The sequence below is a fragment of the Nesoenas mayeri genome (assembly GCF_963082525.1).
Source record: "Nesoenas mayeri genome assembly, contig: SCAFFOLD_196, whole genome shotgun sequence".
Taxonomy (NCBI): Eukaryota; Metazoa; Chordata; class Aves; order Columbiformes; family Columbidae; genus Nesoenas; species Nesoenas mayeri.
Window position 1 is genome coordinate 1 of NW_027660026.1, and position 26,464 is coordinate 26,464.

At 67.2% G+C, this 26,464-nt stretch overlaps 3 protein-coding genes across 3 annotated transcripts; 1 reads left to right on the forward strand and 2 right to left on the reverse strand.

Annotated features, from left to right (window-relative positions):
* Positions 1 to 205: 205 nt before the first annotated feature.
* On the forward strand, positions 206 to 9,020 carry DHDH (dihydrodiol dehydrogenase; the record flags this gene model as incomplete). The annotated part of the gene is given in 12 exon segments (XM_080364364.1): positions 206 to 348; positions 350 to 367; positions 1,559 to 1,627; positions 1,629 to 1,671; positions 3,369 to 3,442; positions 3,444 to 3,533; positions 4,706 to 4,756; positions 4,758 to 4,843; positions 4,845 to 4,954; positions 6,480 to 6,604; positions 7,318 to 7,519; positions 8,791 to 9,020. Coding segments are annotated over 12 exon segments (1,241 nt in total), but the record flags the coding sequence as incomplete, so codon positions are not given.
* A 1,415-nt stretch (positions 9,021 to 10,435) lies between these two features.
* RPL13A (ribosomal protein L13a) lies at positions 10,436 to 14,336 on the reverse strand. Its single transcript, XM_080364365.1, has 8 exons — positions 14,258 to 14,336; positions 13,969 to 14,041; positions 12,886 to 12,951; positions 12,401 to 12,502; positions 12,198 to 12,283; positions 11,367 to 11,426; positions 11,131 to 11,253; positions 10,436 to 10,619 (listed from the first exon to the last, which is right to left on the reverse strand). Exons 1-8 carry the CDS (start codon positions 14,270 to 14,272, stop codon positions 10,533 to 10,535), a joined length of 612 nt encoding a protein of 203 aa, XP_080220491.1. The 5' UTR covers positions 14,273 to 14,336; the 3' UTR covers positions 10,436 to 10,532.
* Positions 14,337 to 14,374: 38 nt separating this feature from the next.
* Positions 14,375 to 26,441, reverse strand: SLC17A7 (solute carrier family 17 member 7; the record flags this gene model as incomplete). The annotated part of the gene is given in 14 exon segments (XM_080364366.1): positions 14,375 to 14,525; positions 15,843 to 16,015; positions 16,624 to 16,637; positions 16,640 to 16,693; positions 16,696 to 16,749; positions 16,834 to 16,944; positions 18,430 to 18,562; positions 19,691 to 19,837; positions 20,799 to 20,938; positions 21,699 to 21,785; positions 22,291 to 22,378; positions 23,540 to 23,654; positions 24,908 to 25,057; positions 26,299 to 26,441. Coding segments are annotated over 14 exon segments (1,560 nt in total), but the record flags the coding sequence as incomplete, so codon positions are not given.
* Positions 26,442 to 26,464: the final 23 nt, after the last annotated feature.

Sequence of the window (26,464 nt, forward strand, 5' to 3'; positions counted from 1 at the left end):
AAGCCCGGACGCCGGGGTCCCTTCCTGCCCGGACGCCGGGGTCCCCTCTGGCCCGGACGCCGGGGGTCCCTTCCTGCCCGGACGCCGGGGGTCCCCTCTGGCCCGGACGCCGGGGGTCCCTTCCTGCCCGGACGCCGGGGGTCCCTTCCTGCCCGGACGCTGGGGTCCCCTCTGGCCCGGACGCCGGGGGTCCCTTCCTGCCCAGACACCGAGGTCCCTTCTGGCCCGGACGCCGGGGTCCCCTTCCGGCCCGACGACGCCGGGGTCCCCTCGCCCGGCCCCACCCGCTGGGGCATCTGCTCAGCCGGTCACATCAGCCACGACTTCGTGGTGGCCCTGAGGACCCTCCCCCCCCGAGGAGCACGTGGTGAGGGGGAGGGGCTGCCCCGGACGCCTGGGTCCCCATGGGTGGGGGAGGGGTGTCCCTGGGTCCCCGGGGGTGGGTGACAGGCTATCCTGGACGCCGGGGTCCCCGTGGGTGGGGGATGGGAGTCCCTGGGTCCCCACAGTTGGGTGATGGGCTCTCCCGGACGCCGGGGTCCCCATGGGTGGGGGATGGGAGTCCCTGGGTCCCCATGGGTGGGTGTTGGGCTCTCCCGGATGCCGGGGTCCCCATGGGTGGGTGTGGGGCTCTCCCGGACGCCTGGGTCCCTGTGGGTGGGTGATGGGAGTCCCTGGTTCCCCATGGGTGGGGGTTGGGGTCCCTGAGTCCCCATGGGTGGGGTGTGGGGCTCTCCCGGACGCTGGGGTCCCCGTGGGTGGGTGTGGGGGCTCTCCCCGGACGCCGGGGGTCCCCATGGTTGGGTGACGGGCTCTCCCGGATGCCAGGGTCCCCATGGGTGGGGGTTGGGCTCTCCCAGACACTGGGGTCCCCACGGTTGGGTGACGGGCTCTCCCGGACGCCGGGGTCCCCGTGGGTGGGTGATGGGAGTCCCTGGTTCCCCATGGGTGGGGGATGGGAGTCCCTGGGTCCCCATGGGTGGGTGTGAGGCTCTCCCGGACGCCTGGGTCCCCGTGGGTGGGGTGTGGGGCTCTCCCGGACGCCGGGGGTCCCCGTGGGTGGGTGTGGGGGCTCTCCCGGACGCCAGGGTCCCCGTGGGTGGGTGTGGGGCTCTCCCGGACGCCGGGGTCCCCGTGGGTGGGGTGTGGGGCTCTCCTGGACGCCTGGGTCCCCGTGGGTGTGGGTGTGGGGCTCTCCCGGACGCCTGGGTCCCTGGGGTGGGGTGGTGGGGCTCTCCTGGACGCCGGGGGTCCCCGTGGGTGGGTGTGGGGCTCTCCCGGACGCCGGGGTCCCCGTGGGGTGGTGTGGGGCTCTCCCGGACGCCGGGGGTCCCCATGGGGTGGGTTGATGGGAGTCCCTGGTTCCCCATGGGTGGGGGATGGGAGTCCCTGGGTCCCCATGGGTGGGTGTGAGGCTCTCCCGGACGCCGGGGTCCCCGTGGGTGGGTGTGGGGCTCTCCCGGACGCCGGGGTCCCCGTGGGTGGGTGTGGGGCTCTCCCGGACGCCGGGGTCCCCGTGGGTGGGTGTGGGGCTCTCCCGGACGCCTGGGTCCCGCAGGCCGTGGCCGTGGCCGCCCGGGACGTGTCCCGCGCCGTCTCGTTCTCGCGGCGCCACGGGATCCCGCGGGGCGTACGGCAGCTACCGGCAGCTGGCGCGGGACCCCGACGTCGGTGCGACCCCCCCCCGGACGCCGGGGTCCCCTGGGGGGGCGGAGTTGGGGGAGGGGCAAGAATGGGGTGGGGGAGGGGTTGAGGTGGGGCTTTGGGGGTGGAGGAGGGGCAGGAATGGGGGGCGGAGTTGGGGGAAGGGCAAGAATGGGGTGGGGGAGGGGATGAGGTGGGGCTTTGGGGGTGGGGGGAGGGGCAAGAATGGGGGGGCGGAGTTGGGGGGAGGGGCAGGAATGGGGGGTGGAGTGGGGGGGAGGGGCAGGAATGGGGGGTGGAGTGGGGGGAGGGGCAGGAATGGGGGGTGGAGTGGGGGGAGGGGCAGGAATGGGGGGCGGAGCTGGGGGAGGGGCAAGAATGAGGTGGGGGAGGGGTTGAGGTGGGGCTTTAGGGGTGGGGGAGGGGCAGGAATGGGGGCGGAGTTGGGGGAGGGGCAGGAATGGCGGTGGGGAAGGGGCAGAGTTGGGAGAGGGGCAGGAATGGGGGGTGCAGAGCTGGGGGAGGGGCAGGAATAGGAGGCGGAGTTGGGGGAGGGGCAGGAATGGGGGTGGGGGAGGGGCGGAGTTGGGGGAGGGGCAGGAATGGGGGCGGAGTTGGGGGAGGGGCAGGAATGGGGGTGGGGGAGGGGCGGAGTTGGGGGAGGGGCAGGAATGGGGGCGGAGTTGGGGGAGGGGCAGGAATGGGGGTGGGGAAGGGGTGGAGTTGGGGGAGGGGCAGGAATGGGGGTGGGGGAGGGGCGAGAATGTGGGAGGGGCAGAATGAGGAAGGGGCGGGTAAAGGGGTGGGGGATGGGCACAGGGGCGTGGGGGAGGGGCGGGAATGGGGGGGGCGCGGGAATCGGGTCTGAGAGGGGCGAGGATGGGTAGGTGGGCAGTGGGGGGATGGTTGTGGGGGGGAGGGGCAATGGAGGATGGGGTGGTGGGGGGGTGGGTGCAGGTGGGTGGGGGAGGGGCAGTGGGGTGTCGGGGGGGAGGGGCAGTAGGTGTCGGGGGGGAGGGGCAATGGGGGATGGGTACAGGTGGGTGGGGGGATGGGCAGTGGGTGTCTGGGGGGGGATGGGCAGTGGAGGATGGGGGTGGTGGGGGATGGGTGCAGGTGGGTGGGGGAGGGGCAGTAGGTGTCTGGTGGGGAGGGGCAATGGGGGCTGGGTGGGGGGATGGGCAGTGGGGGATGGGTACAGGTGGGTGGGGGATGGGCAATGGGTACAGGTGGGTGGGGGATGGGCAGTGGGGGATGGGAGGAGGGGCAATAGGGGCTGGGTGGGGGAGGGGCAGTGGGGGCTGGGTACAGATGGGTGGGGGATGGGCAGTGGGTGTCTGGGGGGGAGGGGCAATGGGGGCTGGGTGGGGGAGGGGCAATGGGGGATGGGTGCAGGTGGGTGGGGGATGGGCAATGGGAGTGTTTCTATGGGGGATGGGCAGTGGGTGTCTGGGGGAGGGGAGGGGCAGTGAGGGCTGGGTACAGGTGGGTGGGGGATGGGCAATGGGTACAGGTGGGGTGGGGGATGGGCAGTGGGGGCTGGGTACAGGTGGGTGGGGGATGGGCAATGGGTACAGGTGGGTGGGGGATGGGCAGTGGGGGATGGGGCAGTGGGTGTCGGGGGGGGAGGGGCAATGGGGGCTGGGTACAGGTGGGTGGGGGATGGGCACTGGGAGGGGTCGTTTCTATGTGTGGGGGAGGGGTGTGACCCGCCCCTCCCCCAGACGTGGTGTACGTGGGCGTGGTCACGCCCTGGCACCTCCCCCTGGCCCGGCTGTTCCTATTGGCCGGGCGGCCGGGTGCTGGTGGAGAAGCCGCTGGGGCTGAACTGGGAGGAGGCGCGAGAACTGGTGCGGACGGCGCGGGACGCGGGGGTGTTCCTCATGGAGGTGAGACCAGTATCACCAGTATGACCAGTATGACCAGTAACTGACCCCCAGTGACCCCCAGTGACCCCAGAGACAGGGGGTGTTCCTCATGGAGGTGAGACCAGTATCACCAGTATGACCAGTAACTGACCCCCAGTGACCCCCAGTGACCCCAGAGACAGGGGGTGTTCCTCATGGAGGTGAGACCAGTATCACCAGTATGACCAGTATAACCAGTAACTGCTCCCCAGTGCCCCCATTATCCCCTCCCAGTGCCCCCAGTGTGTCTCCCAGTGCCCCCATTATCCCCTCCCAGTGCTCCCAGTACTCCCATTACCCCCTCCCAGTGCCCCCATTACCCCCTCCCAGGGCCCCCATTACCCCCTCCCAGTGCTCCCATTACCCCCCCAGTGCCCCCATTACCCCCTCCCAGTGTCTCCCAGTGCTCCCAGTGCCCCCTCCCAGTGTCTCCCAGTGCTCCCAGTGCCCCCATTATCCCCTCCCAGTGCCCCCATTACCCCCTCCCAGTGCTCCCATTACCCCCCCCAGTGCCCCCATTACCCCCTCCCAGTGCCCCCATTATCCCCTCCCAGTGCTCCCAGTGCCCCCATTATCCCCTCCCAGTGCCCCCATTATCCCCTCCCAGTACCCCCATTATCCCCTCCCAGTGCCCCCAGTGTCTCCCAGTGCCCCCAGTGCCCCCTCCCAATGCTCCCAGTGCCCCCCATTACCCCCTCCCAGTGCCCCCATTACCCCCTCCCAGTGCTCCCAGTGCCCCCATTATCCCCTCCCAGTACCCCCATTATTCCCTCCCAGTGCTCCCAGTGCCCCCAGTGTATCTCCCAGTGTCTCCCAGTGCCCCCATTACCCCCTCCCAGTGCCCCCAGTGCCCCCATTACCCCCTCCCAGTGCTCCCATTACCCCCCTCCCAGTGCCCCCATTATCCCCTCCCAGTGCCCTCAGTGTCTCCCAGTGCTCCCAGTGCCCCCAGTGCCCCCATTACCCCCTCCCAGTGCCCCCAGTGCCCCCATTACCCCCTCCCAGTGCCCCCCATTACCCCCTCCCAGTGCCCCCATTACCCCCTCTCAGTGCCCCCATTACCCCCTCCCAGTGCCCCCAGTGCCCCCATTACCCCCTCCCAGTGCTCCCAGTGCCCCCAGTGCCCCCATTACCCCCATTGTCCCGGTTCCCAGGGCTACTGGACGCGGTTCCTGCCGGCGTGGGGGCGGCTGCGGGCGCTGCTGCGGGGGGGGGGCGCTGGGGGAGCCGCTGTTCCTGGGGGGGGCGCTGGGGGCGGCCCTGGGGGGGCTCCCCCGGCTGCGCGACCCCCCGCGGCGGGGGGGCGCTGCTGGACCTGGGCGGCTACGGGCTGCAGATGGCGACCGCCCTCCTGGGGGGGGCGCCCCGGAGCCTGCGGGCAACCGGGACCCTCGGACCCAGCGGTGAGGGGGGGCTGGGGGGCTGGGGGGGACTGGGGGGGACTTGGGGGGGGGACTGGGATGGACTGGGGGGCGCCCCGGAGCCTGCGTGCAACAGGGACCCTCGGACCCAGCGGTGAGGGGGGGGCTGGGGGGCTGGGGGGGACTGGGGGGGACTGGAGGGGGCACTGGGATGGACTGGGGGGCGCCCCGGAGCCTGCGCGCGACTGGGACCCTCGGACCCAGCGGTGAGGGGGGGGCTGGGGGGGATTGGGGGGGGACTGGGGGGCACTGGGAGGGTATTAGGATGGACTGGGGGGGGATTGGGATGGACTGGGGAGGGCTAGGGGGGGATTGGGGGGACTGGGGGGGGATTGGGGGGACTGGGGAGGGCTGGGGGGGGATTGGGGGGACTGGGGGGGACTGGGGAGAACAGGGATGGTATTGGGATGGACTGGGGGGGGATTGGGATGGACTGGGGGGCACTGGGAGGGGATTGGGGGGGACTGGGGGGCACTGGGGAGGGACTGGGATGGATTGGGATGGACTGGGGGGGACTGGGGGGCACTGGGAGGGACTGGGGGGGGGCGCCCCGGAGCCTGCGCGCGATCGGGACCCTCGGACCCAGCGGTGAGGGGGGGGCTGGGGGGACTGGGGGGGACTGGGGAGGGACTGGGATGGTTTGGGATGGACTGGGGGGGGATTGGGATGGACTGGGGGGGGATTGGGGGGCACTGGGAGGGGATTGGGGGGGATTGGGATGGACTGGGGGGGGATTGGGGGGCACTGGGAGGGGATTGGGGGGGATTGGGATGGACTGGGGGGGGACTGGGGGGGACTGAAAACACTGGGAGGGACTGGGAGGGGATTGGGGGGCAGGGGGGGGGACTGGGGGGGACTGGGAAGGGATTGGGATGGACTGGGAGGGACTGGGAGTGACTGGGGGGGACAGGGGGGCACTGGAATGTATTGGGGGGGCAATGGGGGGACTGGGGGGGATTGGGATGGACTGGGGGGCACTGAGAGGGACTGGGATGGATTGGGGGGCAATGGGGGGCACTGGGAGGGGATTGGGATGGACTGGGGGGGTGCTGGGGGGGGATTAGGGGGCACTGGGGGGGGACTGAAGGGGACTGGGAGGGGATTGGGGGGCACTGGGGGGCACTGGGATGGACTAGGGGGCACTAGAAGGGACTGGGGGGACTGGGGGGCACTAGGGGAGACTGGGGGGGGATTGGGGGGCATTGGGGGGCACTGGGGGGGGAATGGGGGGGTGTCAAGTTGAGACCACGACCTTGACCTTGGATGACACTGGGAACCATCAGGTCATGCTCAGCATGGGGGTGGGGGGGTGGGGGGGGTGGGTCTGGGGTCACTGGGGGGTCACTGTGGGTCATGATCAAGACCTTGACCTTGACCGACACTGGGAGCCATCAGGTGATGCTCAGCATGGGGGGGTTTGGGGTCATTGGGGGGGTTTGGGGGGGGTTCAGGGGGGTCAAGGGGTTCGGGGGGGTCAGGGGGGGTCACCGGGTGTCCTTGTCCCCAGGGGTGGACGAGACTGTGACCATGACCTTGGATTTTGGCGGGAAGCGCCAGGCCGTGCTGAGCGTGTCCATCGCGGCCCAGCTGCCGGGGGGGGCCACGCTGGGGGGGACGCGGGGGTGGGCGCAGGTGAGGGGGGGCGCCTTGGGGGGGGGTGCTGGGGGTCCCTATTGGGGGGTCCCCATGGGTTGGAGGGGTCCCTATGGGGGGGTCATGGGGTCATTGGGGTGGGGGGGGCCCCTATGGGGGGGTCATGGGGTCATTGGGGTGGGGGGGCGCCAGGGGGGTCCCCATGGGTTGGGGGGGGTCCCTATGGGGGGGTCCCTATAGGGGGGGGTCATTGGGGTGGGGGGGTCCCTATGGGGGGTCATGGGGTCATTGGGTTGGGGGGTCCCTATGGGAGGGTCATTGGGGTGGGGGGGATCCCTATGGGGGGGTCACAGGGTCATTGGGGTGGGGGGGCCCCAGGAGGGTCCCCATGGGTTGGGGTGTCCCTATGGGGGGGTCAGGGGGTCATTGAGGTGGGGGGGCCCCAGGAGGGTCCCCATGGGTTGGGGGGGTCCCTATGGGGGGGGGTCCCTATAGGGGGGTCATGGGGTCATTGGGGTGGGGGCGCCCCAGGGGGGTCCCCATGGGTCTCTATGGGGGGGTCAGGGGGTCACTGGGGTGGGGGGGCCCCAGGGGGGTCCCCATGGGTTGGGGGGGGTCCCTATGTGGGTGTCATGGGGTCATTGGGGTGGGGGGGGGGGGTGTCCCACAACAGGTCCCAATGGTGCCCCAGGACTCTGGCGGGGGGGGGGGGGACACCCCCAAACCCTAATGAGTGTGTGTCCCCCCCCCAGTTCCCCAGCCACATGAACTGCCCCACGGAGCTGGTGCTGGGGGGGGGTGCCCAGGACAGGGGTGCCCAGGATGGGGGTCCCCACGGGGGGGGTCCCCGCAGGGAGATCTTCCCGCTGCCCCCCCCGGACCAGCCGCTCAACTTCCCCCACGGGACCGGCCTGAGATACGAGGCCCAGCACGTGCGCCAATGTCTGCTCCGAGGTGGGGGGGCACGGGGGGGTCCCTATAGGGGGGTCAGGGGTGGGGGGAGCCCTATGGGGGGGTCAGGGGGTCAATGGATGGGGGGGTTCCAGGGGGGTCCCTATGGAAGGGTCAGGGGGTCATTGGGGTGAGGGGGTCTCTATGGGGGGGTCATGGGGTCACTGGGGTGGGGGGGCCACAGGGGGGGTCCCGAGGGGGGGCCCATGGGTTGGGGGGGTCCCTATGGGGGGGTCATGGGGTCATTGGGGTGGGGGGGTCTCTATGGGGGGGTCTCTATGGGGGGGTCTCTATGGGGTCACTGGAGTGGGGGGGTTCCTATGGGGGGGTCATGGGGTCATTAAGGTGGGGGGGGTCTCTATGGGGGGGTCTCTATGGGGGGGTCTCTATGGGGTCACTGGGGTGGGGGGGTTCCTATGGGGGGGTCACGGGGTCATTGGGGTTGGGGGGGTTACAGGGGCGTCCCTATGGGGGGGTCATGGGGTCAATGGGGTGGGGGGGCTACAGGGGGGTCCCTATGGGGGGTCAGGGGGTCATTGGGGTGGGGGGGCCCCAGGGGGGTCTCCATGGGTTGGGGGGGTCCCTATAGGGGGGTCATGGGGTCATTAAGGTGGGGGGGGTCTCTATGGAGGGGTCTCTATGGGGTCACTGGGGTGGGGGGGTTCCTCTGGGGGGGTCACGAGGTCATTGGGGTTGGGGGGGTTACAGGGGGGTCCCTATGTGGGGGTCATGGGGTCATTGGGGTGGGGGGGTCTCTATGGGGAGGTCATGGGGTCATTGGGGTGGGGGGGCCCTAGGGGGTCTCCATGGGTTGGAGGGGGGTCTCTATGGGGGGGTCAGGGGGTCATTGGGGTGGGGGGGTTCCAGGGGGGTCTCCATGGGTTAGGGGTGTCCCTATGGGGGGGTCAGGGAGTCAATGGGGTGGGGGGGTCTCTATGAGGGGGTCATGGGGTCACTGGGGTGGGGGGGTCTCTATGGGGGGGTCATGGAGTCAATGGGGTGGGGGGGGTCTCTATGGGGGAGTCATGGGGTCATTGGGGTGGGGGGCTCCCTATGGGGGGGTCATGGGGTCATTGGGGTGGGGGCGTCTCTATGTGGGGGGGCTCTAACCCCCCCTGTCCCCCCCCAGGTCTGACTTAGAGCCCTGTGATGCCAATGGGCACAGGGGGGTCTCCATTGATTTTGAGGGGATTTGGGGGTCCCTTTGGGGGTTATGGGCTCTGGGGGGGTTTTGGGGTGTCCCGGGGGGGGCTCTGACCCCCCTGCCCCCCCAGGTCTGACCGAGAGCCCCGTGATGCCCTTTGCTGCCAGTGAACTGGTGGCCCGGCTGCTGGACGAGGCGCGGGCACAAGTGGGGGTGGGGGGGTCCCCAAAACCCCCCCCGCAGCCCCTCCCCCCCCCGGGGGGTCCCCAACACCCCCCGACCCCCTTCCAAGAGAAACCCCCCCCGGGGGAGCCCCCACAGAACCGGGGGACCCCCCAGGACACGGGGGAAGAGGAATAAAGGGCTGAACCCCTGGGTTGGGGGGCTCCCAGTATAAACCAGTATGGACCAGTAACCCATGAGCACCAGCCCCCCCAGTCTAAACCAGTTCTCCCAGTCCAGACCAGTAACTCCAGTCCAAACCAGTACAGACCAGTCCCCCCTAGTCCAAACCAGTAACTCCAGTACAAACCAGTACAGACCAATAGTTCCAGTACATACCAGTACAGACCAGTCCCCCCCAGTCCAAACCAGTAACTCCAATACAAACCAGTACAGACCAACGGTTCCAGTCCAAACCAGTACAGACCAGACCCCCCCAGTCCAAACCAGTAACTCCAGGACAAACCAGTACAGACCAGTTCAGAGCAGCAGCCCGTGTTCCCGCAGCCCATCCCAGTCACTCCCAGTTCATCCCAGTCCACACCAGTCACTTCCAATCCATCCCAGTTTATTCGGAGCACCATCCCGGTCCATCCCAGTCCACACCAGTGCTCCCAGTTCACACCAGTGCTCCCAGTTCAGCCCATCCCAGTCACTCCCAGTTCACACCAGTCACTCCCAATCCATCCCAGTTTATTCGGAGCACCATCTCAGTCCATCCCAGTACACACCAGTGCTCCCAGTTCACACCAGTGCTCCCAGTCCATACCAGTGCTCCCAGTTCAGCCCATCCCAGTCACTCCCAGTGCACACCAGTCACTCCCAATCCATCCCAGTTTATTCAGAGGACCATCCCAGTCCATACCAGTGCATCCCAGTTCACACCAGTCACTTCCAATCCATCCCAGTTCACACCAGTGCTCCCAGTCCATACCAGTGCTCCCAGTTCAGAGCAGCAGCCCGTGCTCGCGCAGCCCATCCCAGTCACTCCCAGTTCATCCCAGTCCACACCAGTCACTTCCAATCCATCCTAGTTTATTCGGAGGACCATCCCAGTTCACCCCAGTGCTCCCAGTTCAGCCCATCCCAGTTCATCCCAGTCCACACCAGTCACTTCCAATCCATCCCAGTTTATTCGGAGAACCATCCCAGTCCACTCCAGTGCTCCCAATTCACACCAGTGCTCCCAGTTCAACCCATCCCAGTTGCTCCCAATCCATCCCAGTTTATTCGGAGCACCATCCCAGTTCACACCAGTGCTCCCAGTCCATACCAGTCCACACCAGTCCATCCCAGTTTATTCAGAGCACCATCCCAGTCCACACCAGTCACTTCCAATCCATCCCAGTTTATTCGGAGCACTACCCCAGTTCACACCAGTGCTCCCAGTTCACACCAGTGCTCCCAGTCCATACCAGTGCACACCAGTGCTCCCAGTTCAGAGCAGCAGCCCGTGCTCACGTAGCCCATCCCAGTCACTCCCAGTTCATCCCAGTCCACACCAGTGCTCCCAGTTCAACCCACCCCAGTTCATCCCAGTCCACACCAGTCTCTTCCAATCCATCCCAGTTTATTCGGAGCACCATCCCAGTTCACACCAGTACACACCAGTGCTCCCAGTCCATACCAGTTCACACCAGTGCTCCCAGTTCAGAGCAGCAGCCCGTGCTCGCGCAGCACGGCCGTGAACGGCGCCGCCTTCGCCTCCACGTTGCGCTCGGCCCGGCGCCGCAGGCTCTGAAATGGGGAACGAGGCTCAATTTTGGGGTGTCCCCCAATCCCGGGGGGTCCCCCCAACCCTGGGACACCCAACCCTGGGACACCCCCCCTCCCATTTTGGGGCATTTCCCGCCAATTTCGGGCCATTTTTGCCCCAATTTTGGGGTGTTTTTCAGCCACTTCAGGGCTCAGGGGAGGCCCCAAAACCTCAGTTTTCAGCCCCATTTTTCCACCTCCCCCCCCATTCCAGAACCCCCCAATTTTTGGGGTCCCTCCCCCACATTTCAGGGTGTCCCCCCCTCCATTTTGGGCCATTTCCCCCCAATTTTGGGCTATTTTCCCCCCAATTTTGGGCCATTTTCCCCCCATTTCAAGGCAGCCCCAAGTCCTTGAGGGAAGCCCCAAACCCCCAGTTTTCAGCCCCATTTTCCCACCTCCCCCCCAATTCCAGAACCCCCCAATTTTTGGGGTCCCTCCCCCACATTTTGGGGTGTCCCCCCCCCATAATTTGGGGGTGTCCCCCCCTCACCATCAGCTTCTTTTTCCGGTTGTACCGCAGCTTCGCTTTCTCTTTCCGCTTCTCCTCCAGCGCCGCCGTCACCCCCTGATATTTCCACCCCACTTCGTGCGCCAAACGCCCCAAAAACGCAAACTGGGGGGGACACGTCGCATCAGGGGGGTCCCCAAAACCTTGGGGGGGGTCCCCAGTATTTATAGGGGTCCCCAAAACCTATTTTTGGGGGTTATTTGCCCCTCAAAACCCACCTTGCGTGTCGGTTTCAAGCGGATGATCTTGAGCGCGGCCGGAACCACCATGCGCTTGCGCTGGGGGGGGGACGCAGATTTTGGGGTTCAGGGGGGGGTTTGGGGGTTCAGGGAGGGTTTTGGGGGTTCAGGGGGGGTTCCCAGGGGGGTTTTGGGGGGTCCCGGTGTCTCAGTGTTGGAGTTTTTATCATAGAGAGTCAAACAATGTAGGTAAATCCCATCATTGACACTGGGGGGATTTGGGGGGGTCCAGAAGACTGGGAGGGAGGGGGTCCCCAAAATTGGGGAGGAGTCCCAGGGGTTCCCCAGAACCTGACGGGGGGGAAGGGGATCTGGGGGTTCCCCAGAATTCGGGGGGGGGGGGGGGGATTTGGGGGTTCCCCAAAACCTGGGGGGGGGGTCCCATGGAATTTGGGGGTTCCCCAGAATTGGGGGGGGGTTATGGAGGATTTGGGGGTTCCCCAGAATTGGGGGGGGGGAAATCCCAGGGGTTCCCCAGAACCTGGGGGGGGGGGAATTGGGGGTTCCCCAAAATCTATGGGGGGGTCCAAGGAGATTTGGGGGTTCCCCAGAATTGGGGGGGTGATTTGGGGGTTCCCCAGAACCTGTAGGGGGGGGGGTCCCAGGAGATTTAGACGTTCCCCAGAATTTGGGGGGGGGGGGGGGTGGGGGGTGTCCTCAGGGGATCCCCAGAACCTGGGGGGGGTTTGGGGGTTCCCCAAAATCTATGGGGGGTCCAAGGGGATGTGGGGGTTCAGAAACTGGGTGGGGGGGTCCAGGGGGTTCCCCAGAACCTGGGGGTTCCCCAAAATTGGGGGGGGGTCCCCTCACCTTGTCATACGGGGGGGGGATCCCATCAAACACCTTCAGCCGCTCCAGCGCCGCTTGGCCCCGTTTGGTCTTATGGGGTAACATCCCTGGGGGGGGGGGGGGCACAAAATAGGGGGGTCAGGAGGATTTGGGGGGGTCGGGAGGGTTCTGGGGGGGTCAGGAGGGTTCGGGGGGGTCCCCGTTTTTATTTGGGGGGGTCTCACCTCGCACCGTGCGCCAGAAGATGCGGGAGGGGGCGCGGAAGTGAAAGGGCCCCCGCGATGGGTTCGTGTTCATCCGCTTGCGGAGGAACGCCAGGAATTTCACTGGGGGAGGGGACAGAAACAGGGTTACGACCCCCCCCGTGAAAATGGGGGACCCAGGCGTCCGGAGGGAGGACCCAGGCGTCCGGGAGAGGGGGAGGAACCAAAGTGTGGGGGGAACTAAAGTTCATGGTCATGGGGGCTGGGGGGTGTGGGTTTAAAGTGACACCGGTGGGGAAGGGGTTTAATGTAACACCGGGGGGGAAGGGGAGACACACAAAGTTGGGCGGAACCACGTGGTCGGGGGAACCCAGGAGTGCGGGGAAAGGGACCCAGGAGTGCGGGGAAAGGGACCCAGGAGTGCGGGGAAAGGGACCCAGGAGTGCGGGGAAGGGACCCAGGCGTCCGGGGGTCCTGTAACCATCCCCCAAAAACCCCAAACTCACGTTTATTGCGGTAAAAGTTCCCGGAAATGTTGATCCCTTCACAGCGAACGACGACGACGCGGCGACCTGGGGGGGACCCAGGAGTTCGGGAGGGACCCAGGAGTTCGGGAGGGTGGATGAACAGACAGGGAGAGGGGACCCAGGAGTTCGGGGCGGGGGGGACAAAAGGACACAAGGGAGGGACAGATGGATACGGGGGTAGGACGGGACAGACAAACACAGGGGGGACAGAGGGACCCAGGCGTCCGGGAGTGGGAGGGGGGACGAACAGACACGAAGGGGGGGACCCAGGAGTGCGGGGGGGGACAAAGGGACAGGAGGGAGAGACAGACAGAAGGACGCGGTTCAGCGGCGGCCGCTCCCCTTGTCCGTCTGTCCCCGCCCCGGTTTTGTGTGTCCCCCCGTCCTTCCTTCCCCCTCCATGTCCGTCTGTCCCCCCAGTTTTGTGTCCCCCATGTCCGCCCAGTTCTGTGTCCCCCCCCACGTCCGTCTGTCCCCCCAGTTTTGTGCCCCCCCCCACCATGTCCGTCTGTCCCGCCGGTTTTGTGTCCCCTATGTCCGCCTGTCCCGCCGGTTTTGTGTCCCCCCCATGTCTGTCTGTCCCCCCCCATGTCTATCTGTCCCCCGGTTTTATGTCCCCCCCGTGTCCGTCTGTCCCCCCGGTTTTATGTCCCCCCCGTTTTGTGTCCCCCATTTGTCCGTCTGTCCCCCGGTTTTGTGTCCCCCCCGTGTCCGTCTGTCCCCCGGTTTTGTGTCCTCCATTTGTCCGTCTGTCCCCTGGTTTTGTGTCCCCCCTGTGTCCATCTGTCCCCCGGTTTTATGTCCCCTCCGTGTCCGTCTGTCCCGCCGGTTTTGTGTCCCCCCCCATATCTGTCTGTCCCCCGGGTTTGTGCCCCGTGTCCGTCTGTCCCCCCGCTCAGCTGGTGATGCATGTGGCGGCTCTCACGGCCGTGAAGCTCAACAGCCCAACGGTTCATCACGGCGGGGGGGGGGGTCCCGGTGTCCGGTGTCTGTCTGTCGGTCCCGGTGTCTGTCTGTCTGTCCGTCCCGCTGTCTGTCGGTCCCGCCGTCCCCGCTACTCACCCAGCAGCACCTGCTTGGCCACGATGGCCGCCAGGCGGCCCAGGAGGTGCCCGCGCCCGTCGATCACCAGAACCTGCGGCACCGGGACACCCGCGGTCACCGGGGGCGGCACCGGGGGCCCCGCGGGACACACGTGGCCGCGTTCCCGCCACCTCCGCCGCGTTCCCGCCACTCCCCCCCGCTTCCCGCCCCCTCCCCGCGCCCCGCCGCCCCCTCCCCCCCCCCTCCCCGGGCCGCTTTTGGGCCGTTTTCGGGCAGTTTTAGGCCGTTCTGGGGCCGTTTCTCGTACCCGCGGCTCCGCCATCGCCGCCGCCCGCTCGGGAAAGAGGCTCCGCCCCCTGCGCGCCGCGGGGTCTCCGCTTCCGGCGGGGGCTGGCGCAGGGGCGGAAGTGAGGCTAGAGACGTCTCATTGGTTGGAGGCGCCTTGGTGGGCGGAGCCGCCTCGGTGGGCGGAGTCGCCTCCGTGGCTGGAGCAGCACCATTGGTTGGAGCAGTCTCGGTGGGCGGAGCCGCCTCGCTGGGCGGAGACATCTCGGTGGGCGGAGTCACCTCTGTGACTGGAGCAGCACCATTGGTTGGAGCAGTCTCGGTGGGCGGAGTCGCCTCGGAGGGCGGAGTCGCCTCGGTGGGCGGAGTCGCCTCGGAGGGCGGAGCCGCCTCATTGGGTGGAGGCGCCTCGGTGGGCGGAGCCGCTCGGACACATATGGAAACGAAGGGGCGTGGCCTCACGCTTCGCGCCCTCCGCCGGGTCCTAAAGCCCGCGGGTCTTAAACAAACCCCCCTCGGGAACGCACGGTACCCCCAGTATGGCCCAGTATCCCCCAGTATGGCCCAGTACGGCCCCCAGTATTTCCCCAGCGCCCCCAGGATCATCCTCAGTGTCCCCAGTGATCGCCCAGTGCCCCCTCCGCCACCTCAGTGCCTCCCGGGACCCCCCCAGTGTCACGTCCAGTATCTCCCAGTGCCTCCCAGTATCTCCCAGTATCCCCAGCAGAACACGCCCACAAGTTCACACAGACGCGGGGCGGGGGGGGCGGTGAACCCCCCCATATATTTATATATATACATGGGGGGAGGAGCGTGGGGGGATCCGCTGGGCCTGGGGGGCTCTGGGGGGTCCCCGGTGGTCCCTGGGGGGGGGATCCCTGTGGGGGGGGCTGATGGTTCTGGGGGGTCCCTGGGGGTCCCTTTGTTGGTCCCGGAGGGTCCCATGTGGGAACCCTGTGGGCAGGGTCGATAGTTCTGAGGGTCCCTTTGGTGGTCCCGGGGGGTCCCTGTAGCGGGGTTGATGATCCTGGGGGGGTCCCTGGGGGGGTTCCTGGGGGGGTCTCCAACCCAGACCTGAGGGGTTGATGGTTCTTGGGGTCCCTGAGGGTCCTTGTGTGGGGGTCGATAGTTCTGGGGGTCCCAAGGGTCCCTTTGTTGGTCCCGGGGGGGTCCCTGGGGGGATCCCTGGGGGGGTGTTGATGGTTCTGGGGGTCCCTTTGTTGGTCCCAGGGGGGTCCCTGTTGGGGGGGTTGAAGGTTCTGGGGGTCCCTGAGGGTCCATTGGGAGATGTTGATGGTCCCAGGGGATCCCATGGGAGGTCCCTGTGGGGGGGTCGATAGTTCTGGGGGTCCCTGGGGTTCCCTTTGTTGGTCCCAGGGGGTCCCATGGGGGGTCCCTGTGGGGGGGTCGATAGTTCTGGGGGTCCCTGGGGTTCCCTTTCTTGGTCCCGGGGGGTCCCATGGAGGGGTCCCCATGGGGGGGCGGGTGCTCACCCGTGTATCTCCCCACGGGGTCCTGGGGTCGGAGTGGTTCCAATGGCCCCATAACCCTGTGGGGGTCCCCCCGGGGGTCCCCCCACTCCTTCTCCCCCCTCCTCCTCCTCCCACCCCTCCCCCTCCTCGTCGCTGTCCCCGCCCCTCGGCGCCAGAGGCTCCGCCTCCTCCCGCGGAGGCTCCGCCCACGGCTGCGGTTCCCCGGAGGCGAAGATGCCGTAGAAAATCACGCCCCCGTAATGGACCAGCGCCGCGATCAGGAAGACCCACTGCCACTCTTCCCGCGTCTGGCCAATCGGAGCGCGCCGACCCGCCCCGGCGGCCAATCGGAGAGAGGAAGAGGCGGGGCGAAGAAGGGTGGCGGTGAGGGGTCCTAGTGCCCGCCTGCACCCACAGGCTCTGCTGCAGCCCCGGGTCCTAGTGCCCCCCCCTTGGGTCCCCAATAACCACTGGGCTCCCCAGTGCCCCCCCGGGGTCCCCAATATCCACCGGGGTCCCCAATGCCCCCCGGGGTCCCCAATATCCACCGGGGTCCCCAATGCTCCCCCGGGGTCCCAAATATCCACCAGGGTCCCCAATGCTCCCCTGGGTCCTAGTGCCCTCCCTTGGGTCCCCATTGACTCCCCAGATCTTGGTGCTCCCACTGTGGTCCCCAATGTCCCCCCGGGGTCCCCAATGCCCCCCCAGGTCCTAGTGGCCCCCCCAAGGTCCCAATATCCACCGGGGGTCCCAATGTCCCTCCTGGGTCCTAGTGCCCGTCCCCCAGGTGCCCATTGATCCCCCGGGTGCCCATTGATCCCCTGGGTCCTAGTGTCCCTCCCCAGGTCCTAATGCCCTCCCCATGGTCCTAGTGCCCCCCACGTCCCCTCCCTGTCCCCAGGGCCCCCCCCAGCACCTTGTGTCGTGTCAGGCCCCCACGATGAGGGGACAAACCATCCCCGACAGCGTCCCCACGCCGTTGCTCAGCCCATGAGGACGCTGGCGTAACGGGGGGCGATGTCCAGGTGGTTCACATTGAACCCTGGGGGGGAATTTCGGGGGGGGGGTCACACAAACGTGGGTGTCCCCATGTGTCCCCCCCCCCGCCGTGTCCCCGTGTCCCCACCGGAGATGGCGAAGCCGCTGAAGCCCACGGCCAGGACCAGGAAGGTGATGGCGACGGCGCGGGAGTGCGAGTAACCGACCACCAGCAGCAGCGTGGCCTCCATGCCGAAACCTGGGGACACGGGGACATGGGGGGGGACGTGGGGACATGGGGGGATATGGGGGACATGGGGGCACATGGGGGGATATGGAGACATGGGGACAGGGGGGGACATGGGGGGATATGGAGGGGATGGGGGGATATGGGGACAAGGGGGTTATGGGGGAACAAGGGGACATGGGGGGATATGGGGGACATGGGGGAATATGGGGAGAGATACGGGGATATGGGGACAAGGGGGTTTTGGGGACATGGGGGGACATAGGGAGATATGGGGATATCGGGACAAGGGGGATATGGGGGGATATGGGGACAAAGGGGGATATGAGGGGGATATGGGGACAAGGGGGGATATGGGGGGATATGGGGGACACAGAGGGATATGGGGGGGATATGGGGACAAGGGGGTTATGGGGACATGGGGGGACATGGGGACATATGGGGATATGGAGGGGATATGGGGGGATATGGGGGGATATGGGGGGATATGGGGGGATATGGGGGGATATGGGGGGATATGGGGGAACAAGGGGATATGGGGACATGGGGGGATATACGGGGATATGGGGACAAGGGGGTTATGGGGACATGGGGGGACATAGGGAAATATGGGGATATGGGGACAAGGGGATATGGGGGGATATGGGGGACATGGGGGGATATGAGCGGGATATGTGGACAAGGGGGGATATGGGGACATGGGGGACATGGGGGGATATGGGGGGATATGGGGACAAGAGGGTTATGGAGACATGGGGGGATATGGGGAGATATGGGCACATGGGGGGACATGGAGGGATATGGGGGGATATGGGGACAAGAGGGTTATGGAGACATGGGGGGATATGGGGAGATATGGGGACATGGGGGGACATGGAGGGATATGGGGGGATATGGGGACAAGGGGGTTATGGGGACATGGGGGGACATAGGGAGATATGGGGATATGGGGACAAGGGGGATATGGGGGGATATGGGGGACATGGGGGGATATGAGCGGGATATGTGGACAAGGGGGGATATGGGGACATGGGGGGACATGGGGGGATATGGGGGGATATGGGGACAAGAGGGTTATGGAGACATGGGGGGATATGGGGAGATATGGGGACATGGGGGGGACATGGAGAGAGATATGGGGGGATATGGGGACAAGAGGGTTATGGAGACATGGGGGGATATGGGGAGATATGGGGACATGGGGGGACATGGAGGGATATGGGGGGATATGGGGACAAGGGGGTTATGGGGACATGGGACCCTGCCTGACCTGGGGTCACCAACCAACCCCCCCATGTAGCCCCTTGTGTCACCATCACTGTGCCCGCCACGTCCCCATATCCCCCATGTCCCCATATCCCCCATGTCCCCATGTCCGCCCATGTCCCCCATGTCCCCATGTCCCCACATATCCCCCATGTCCCCCCATATCCCCCATGTCCCCCCATGTCCTCCAATGTCCCCCATGTCCCCCCATGTCCCCCCGTGTCCCCTCACCCCCACAGTTCATCATCTTCCGCACGTTGGTGGTCGACATGATTCCCCGGGACCGCAGGAAATCGGCGATTTGGCCCCCGATGGGGACGATGATCGTCATCACCAGGTGGGGGAGGGCGGACAGGAGCCCCACCTGCAGCCGGAGGGACCCAGGCGTTCGGGAGGGACCCAGGCGTTCGGGTACCCGAACGCCTGGGTCCCTTCCGAACGCCTGGGTCCCTCCCAAGCTCCTGGGTCCCTCCTCAACTCCTAGGTCCCCCCCTGAACTCCTGGGTCCCTCCCGAACGCCTGGGTCCCTCCTGAACGCCTGGGTCCCCTCCTGAACTCCTGGGTCCCCCCGAACTCCTGGCTCCCCCCCTGAACTCCTGGGTCCCCCGAACGCCTGGGTCCCTCCTGAACTCCTGGGTCCCCCCGAACTCCTGGGTCCCCCTCCGAACTCCTGGCTCCCCCCGGACGCCTGGGTCCCTCCTGAACTCCTGGGTCCCCCTCCGAACTCCTGGCTCCTCCCGGACGCCTGGGTCCCTCCTGAACTCCTGGGTCCCCCTCCGAACTCCTGGCTCCTCCCGGACGCCTGGGTCCCTCCTGAACTCCTGGGTCCCCCTCCGAACTCCTGGCTCCCCCCGGACGCCTGGGTCCCTCCTGAACTCCTGGGTCCCCCCTGAACTCCTGGGTCCCCCACTAACTCTTCTGGGTCCCCCCCAGGGCTGCCAGGTCTACCCAGGATCCCCATGTCCCTGAACTCCTGGCTCCCCCCGGACGCCTGGGTCCCGCCGAACTCCTGGGTCCCCTCGAACTCCTGGGTCCCCCCGGACGCCTGGGTCCCTCCTGAACTCCTGGGTCCCCCTCCGAACTCCTGGGTCCCCCCGGACGCCTGGGTCCCTCCTGAACTCCTGGGTCCCCCTTGAACTCCTGGGTCCCCCCGGACACCTGGGTCCCTCCTGAACTCCTGGCTCCCCCCGGACGCCTGGGTCCCTCCTGAACTCCTGGGTCCCCCTCCGAACTCCTGGCTCCCCCCGGACACCTGGGTCCCTCCTGAACTCCTGGCTCCCCCCGGACGCCTGGGTCCCTCCTGAACTCCTGGGTCCCCCCTGAACTCCTGGGTCCCCCACTAACTCTTCTGGGTCCCCCCCAGGGCTGCCAGGTCTACCCAGGATCCCCATGTCCCTGAACTCCTGGCTCCCCCCGGACGCCTGGGTCCCGCCGAACTCCTGGGTCCCCCCGGACGCCTGGGTCCCCCCGGACGCCTGGGTCCCGCGGGCACCTTGCTGATCTCGAAGCCGAACACCTCCTCGAAGTATGCGGGCTGGCTGATGAGCAGCAGGTAGAAGGTCCAGCTGCGGCAGAAGTTGGCCACGATGATGGCGTACACCGGCATGGACGTGAAGAACCGGCGCCACGGGGTCGCCATCTGGGGGGGGGGTGGGGCGGCATCGCTGACCTCTGACCCCCGGAGTGACCCCAGTGTGACCCTTGACCTCCCGTCGCGACCCGGACGCCTGGGTCCCCCCCTTGAACTCCTGGGTCCTCCTGAAGGTCCCCCGGATGCCTGGGTCCCTTCCCAACTCCTGGGTGCCTTCCCAACTCCTGGGTCCCCCCGAACTCCTGGGTCCCCTATTTGGGTCCCTCCCTGAACTCCTGGGTCCCTCCCGAACTCCTGGGTCCCCTATTTGGGCCCCTCCCTGAACTCCTGGGTCCCCCCGAACTCCTGGGTCCCCTATTTGGGTCCCTCCCCGAACTCCTGGGTCCCCACCTGAACTCCTGTGTTGTCCCAAACTCTTGGGTCCCCCGGACACCTGGGTCCCTCCCGAACTCCTGGGTCCCTTCCTGAACTCCTGGGTCCCCCCCGAACTCCTGGGTCCCTCCCGCACTCCTGGGTCCCTTCCTGAACTCCTGGGTCCCCCCCGAACTCCTGGGTCCCTCCCGCACTCCTGGGTCCCTCCCCGAACTCCTGGGTCCCTTCCTGAACTCCTGGGTTTCCTAAATTCCTGGGTCCCCCGGATGCCTGGGTCCCTTCAAACTCCTGGGTCCCCTATTTGGGTCCCTCCCTGAACTCCTGGGTCCCCCTCGAACTCCTGGGTCCCCACCTGAACTCCTGTGTTGTCCCAAGCGCTTGGGTCCCCCGGATGCCTGGGTCCCTTCCGAACTCCTGGGTCCCCTATTTGGGTCCCTCCCTGAAATCCAGGATCCCTCCCGAACTCCTGGGTCCCCCCTGAACTCCTGGGTCCGCTATTTGGGTCCCTCCCGAACTCTCTTGTCCCTCCCCAACCTCCTGGGTCTCCCTCAACTCCTGAGTCCCCCGGACGCCTGGGTCCCTCCCGAACTCCTGAGTCCCCCGGACGCCTGGGTCCCCCGGACGCCTGGGTCCCCACCAGCAGGGGGTTGTTCCCGCTGCTCTCCCCTATGGACTCCTCGATGTATTTGCGCTCGGCCGCCGAGATCGTGGGGTGCAGCGCGGGGCTCTCGTAGGACACCAGGACCCAGAACAGGAACCAGAACACGCCGAAGCTGCCTGTGGGGGGAGCGCGGGGGACCCAGGAGTTCGGGGGGGGGACCCAGGAGTTCGGGGGGGGGACCCAGGAGTTTGGGGGGGGGACCCAGGAGTTCAGGGGGAACCCAGGAGTTTGGGGGGGGGACCCAGGAGTTCGAGGGGGGGACCCAAATAGGGGACTCAGGAGTTCTTGGGGACCCAGGAGTTCGGGAGGGACCCAGGAATTCTGGGGGGGGACCCAGGAGTTTGGGAGAACCCAGGAGCTTGGGGGGGGGACCCAGGAGTTCGGGGGGAGGACCCAAATAGGGGACTCAGGAGTTCTTGGGGACCCAGGAGTTCGGGAGGGACCCAGGAGTTCGGGGGGGGACCCAAATAGGGGACTCAGGAGTTCTTGGGGACCCAGGAGTTCGGGGGGACCCAGGAGTTCGGGGAGGGACCCAAATAGGGGACTCAGGAGTTCTTGGGGACCCAGGAGTTCTTGGGGACCCAGGAGTTCGGGGAGGGACCCAAATAGGGGACTCAGGAGTTCTTGGGGACCCAGGAGTTCGGGAGGGACCCAGGAGTTCTGTGGGGAGACACAGGAGTTCGGGGGGGGGGGACACAGGAGTGCGGGGTGGGGGATCCAGGAGTTCGGGTCTCATAGGAGACCATGAACCAGCAGATATGGAAACTGCCTGTAGGGGGCGCTGGGGACCGGGCGGGGGGCGGGGCCAGGAAAGGGGGCGTGGTAATGGGCCGGGGTGTGGTCGAGTGGGCGGGGCCGGGGTGGGCGGGGTCTCACCGTACACGTAGAACACGGAGCTCCAGCCCGTGTATTGGACCAGGACCCCGGCCAGAGGCATCGCCACCACGGCGCCCGCGTAGGAGCCTGCGGGACCCAGGCGTCCGGGGGACCCAGGCGTCCGGGGGGACACAGGAGCTCAGGGCGGACCCGGGAGTCCAGGGGACCCAGGCGTCCGGGGGACCCAGGCGTCCGGGGGGACCCAGGAACTCCAGCCACCCCACGGAGACCCTGTTGTCCCCCCCACCCCACATATCCCCCATGTCCCCTCAATGTCCCCATTGTCCCCATGTCCCACCACAGAAGGCGGTGGTCCCCATGTCCCCCATTGTCCCCATTGTCCCCCATTGTCCCCATGTCCCCATTGTCCCCCATTGTCCCCCATTGTCCTATGTCCCACCACAGAAGGCGGTGGTCCCCATGTCCCCATTGTCCCCATGTCCCCATTGCCCCCATTGTCCCCATTGTCCCCATTGTCCCCATTGCCCCCATTGCCCCCATTGTCCCCAGTGTCCCCAGTGTCTCCCATTGCCTCCATTGTCCCCCATTGCCCCCATTGTCCCCCATGTCCCCCATTGTCCCCCTGTCCCACCACAGAAGGCCGTGGTCGCCAGGCGACTCCTCTCCAGGGGCGGCGCCCACTTGCTCCAGATCCCGTGACAGGCCGGGTAGGTCACGCCCTGGGTGGGGCAGGGGCGTGGCCACCGGGGGGCGTGGCTACTGAGGGCGTGGCGGGGGGGCGTGGCCAGGGGCGGTGGGCAGGGTCAGGGAGTTATGGGTGGGGCCGGGGGCGGTAGGTGGAGTCATGGAGTGGTGGGCGGAGCAAGGGGCTGTGGGCGGGGCAAGGGTGCAGTGGGCGGGGTTGGGTTATTGTGGGCGTGGTCAGGGGGTGGTAGGCGGAGTCGGGGGAGGTGGGGCGGGGTCGGGGGGAGGTGTGGGCGGGGTTGAGGGGTTTGTGGGCAGGGTCAGGGGCTGGTGGGCAGAGCCAGGGGGTGGTGGCGGGGTCGGGGGAGGTGGTGGGCGGGGGTCGGGGGGAGGTGGTGGGCGGGGTCGGGGGGGTGGTGGGCGGGGTCGGGGAGGTGGTGGGCGGGGTCGGGGAGGTGGTGGGCGGGGTCGGGGAGGTGGTGGGCGGGGTCGGGGGAGGTGGTGGGCGGGGTCGGGGGAGGTGGTGGGCGGGGTCGGGGGAGGTGGTGGGCGGGGTCGGGGGAGGTGGTGGGCGGGGTCGGGGGGAGGTGGTGGGCGGGGTCGGGGGAGGTGGTGGGCGGGGTCGGGGGGAGGTGGTGGGCGGGGTCGGGGGGAGGTGGTGGGCGGGGTCGGGGGGAGGTGGTGGGCGGGGTCGGGGGGAGGTGGTGGGCGGGGTCGGGGGGAGGTGTGGGCGGGGTCGGGGGGAGGTGGTGGGCGGGGTCGGGGGGAGGTGGTGGGGCGGGGTCGGGGGGAGGTGGTGGGCGGGGTCGGGGGGAGGTGGTGGGCGGGGTCGGGGGGAGGGTGGTGGGCGGGGTCGGGGGGAGGTGGTGGGCGGGGTCGGGGGGGAGGTGGTGGGCGGGGTCGGGGGGAGGTGGTGGGCGGGGTCGGGGGGAGGTGTGGGCGGGGTCGGGGGGAGGTGTGGGCGGGGTCGGGGGGAGGTGGTGGGCGGGGTCGGGGGAAGGTGGTGGGCGGGGCCGGGGGGAGGTGTGGGCGGGGCCGGGAGGGAGGTGTGGGCGGGGTTGAGGGGTTTGTGGGCATGGTCAGGGGTGGTGGGTGGGGTTGAGGTTATTGTTGGGTGGGGCGTGGTCAAGGGTGGTGGGTGGGGTCGGGGGGTGTGGGCGGGGTCAGGGGGTTGTGGGCGGGGTCAGGGGGGGTGCCTCCACCAGCCCCTGCAGCACCCGCACCCCGATCACACAGCCCACGTGTGTCCGCGCGGCCGTGGGCAGCAGCATGTTCAGCACCGACGTGGAGACGATGGCCACGCCAAACACCCTGTGGGGACAATGGGGACAACGGGGTCAATGGGGACAACGGGGACAATGGGGTCAATGGGGACATGGGGGTCAACAGGGTCAACGGGGGTCAACGGGGACAACGGGGTCAATGGGGACAACGGGGGTCAACGGGGCAGCAACATGTTCAGAACCAACGTGGAGACGATGGCGACACCAAATAACCTGTGGGGACAATGGGGGTCAACGGGGACAATGGGGTTGACGGGGACAATGGGGACAACGGGGACAATGGGGGCAATGGGGCAGCAGCATGTTCAGAACCGACGTGGAGATGATGGCCACACCAAATACCCTGTGGGGACATGGGGGTCAACGGGGACAATGGGGACAATGGGGTCAATGGGGACAATGGGGTCAATGGGGACAACAGGGACAACGGGGTCAACGGGGTCAGTGGGGACAATGGGGGTCAATGGGGTCAATGGGGACAATGGGGTCAACGGGGACAATGGGGTCAATGCGGATAATGGGGACAATGGGGTCAACGGGGACAATGGGGTCAACGGGGTCAACGGGGTCAATGGGGATAATGGGGACAATGGGGTCAACGGGGACAATGGGGACAACGGGGACAACGGGGGGTCAACGGGGGTCAACGGGGTCAATGGGGACAATGGGGACAATGGGGTCTACAGGGACAATGGGGCAGCAACATGTTCAGCACCGACGTGGAGACGATGGCCACACCAAATACCCTATGGGGGGAGAATTAAGGGGGGCATTTGGGAGAATTAAGGGGGGAATTTGGGGGAGACCTGGTGGGAGTTAAGGGGGGAATTTGGGGGACATTGGGAGAGGGAATGGGGGGAACTGGAGGGAATTGTGGGGGGAATTGGGATGGGAAATGGGGGGAATTAAGGGGGGAATTAAGGGGGGAATTAAGGGGGGAATTAAGGGGGGAATTAAGGGGGGAATTAAGGGGGGAATTAAGGGGGGAATTAAGGGGGGAATTGGGTGAGTTTTGGGGAGGAGAATGGGGGGAATTTGAAGGGGAATTGGGGTTAAATTTGGGGGAATTGGGGTGGGAAATGGGGGGAGATTTGGGAGGAAACAGGACGGAATTTGGGGGCAAATTTGGTTTAAATTTGGGGGAATTGGGGAGGAATTGGGGTGGGATATGGGGAGAGAATGGGGGGAAAATTGGGGGATGGGGAATTGGGGGATGGGGGGAAAATTGGGGGGGCATGGGGGGGATATGGGGGGCCATGGGGGGCTATTGGGGTCCCCCACCTGTTGGCCGCGAACCTCTGGGCGATGAAGCCCCCCGGGATCTGGGTGACGATGTAGCCCCAGAAGAACGAGCCGTGGATCAGACCCACCGTCTCGGGGTCCCAGTTGAACTGGGCGTGCTGGGAAATGGGGGTACGTGGGCCGGACCCCCTGAACCGCCCCATAACCCCCCAGACCCCCCAGAACCCCAACAATCCCCCCATGAGCCCCCAGAACCCCAACGATCCCCCATGAACCCCCATAACCCCCCAGACCCCCCAGAACCCCAACAATTCCCCCACGAGCCCCCAGAACCCCAATGATCCCCCCATGACCCCGCATAACCCCCCAGGCCCCCCATAACCCCAACGATCCCCCCATGACCCCCAACGATCCCCCCCATAATCCCCCAGAACCCCAACAATCCCCCCATGACCCCCCATAAACCCCCAGACCCCTGACCAACCCCGTCTCCCCCTCAGGCCCCGCCCCTCCACGCTGACCACGCCCCCTTTCACAGCCCCACCCCTCACCTGCTCTGCCTGTGCTGACCACACCCCCATGCTGACCACGCCCCCTTCCCAAACCCCTCCCACTGCCACGCTGACCACGCCTCCATGCTGACCACGCCCTCCCATGCTGACTCCGCCCCCTTCCCAAGCCCCTCCCGCCTCCATGCTGACCACTCCCCCACGCTGACCACGCCCCTTCTCAAGCCCCTCCCAGCTCCATGTTGACCACGCCCCCACACTGACCACGCCCCCACACTGACCACGCCCCTCACCTGCCCCCGAGGCGGATTGACCATGCTGACCACGCCCCTGCATGCTGACTCCGCCCCCTTCCCAAGCCCCTCCTGCCCCCACGCTGACCACGCCCCCACGCTGACCACGCCCCCCCATACCTGCCCGTGGGGGGGGTTGACCATGCTGACCACGCCCCCCATGCTGACACCTCCCCCTTCCTAAGCCCCTCCCACCCCCACGCTGACCACGCCCCCAGGCTAACCACGCTCCCACTGTGGCCCCGCCCCCCGTACCTGCCCATGTGGGGGGTTGACCATGCTGACCACCCTATGCTTCCTCCGCCCCCTTCCCAAGCCCCGCCCACACACACTGACCACGCCCCCACGCTGACCACGCCCCTCACCTGCCCCCGAAGTTGATTGACCATGCTGACTTCGCCCCCCGCCACCATGCTGACACCTCCCCCTTCCCAAGCCCCTCCCACCCCCATGCTGACCACGCCCCCTCTGTGGCCCCGCCCCTCCATATCTGTCCATGGGGAGCGACCATGCTGACCACGCCCACTCCCAGGCTGGCTCCGCCCCCTTCCCAAGCCCCTCCCGCCCCATGTTGACCACACCCCCACGCTGACCACGCCCCCAGGCTGACCACGCCCCCCGTACCTGCCCGTGGGGGGGGTTGACCATGCTGACCACGGCCACCCCCAGGTTGCAGCGGATGCCGAAGCTGATGCAGAAGCCCAGCGCGCACAGCACCGCGATGCCGTAGCGCCGCGGCAGCCCCCAGCACGTGCAGTCCAGCACCGGGGGGCGCGGGGGGCCCCCCCCAACCG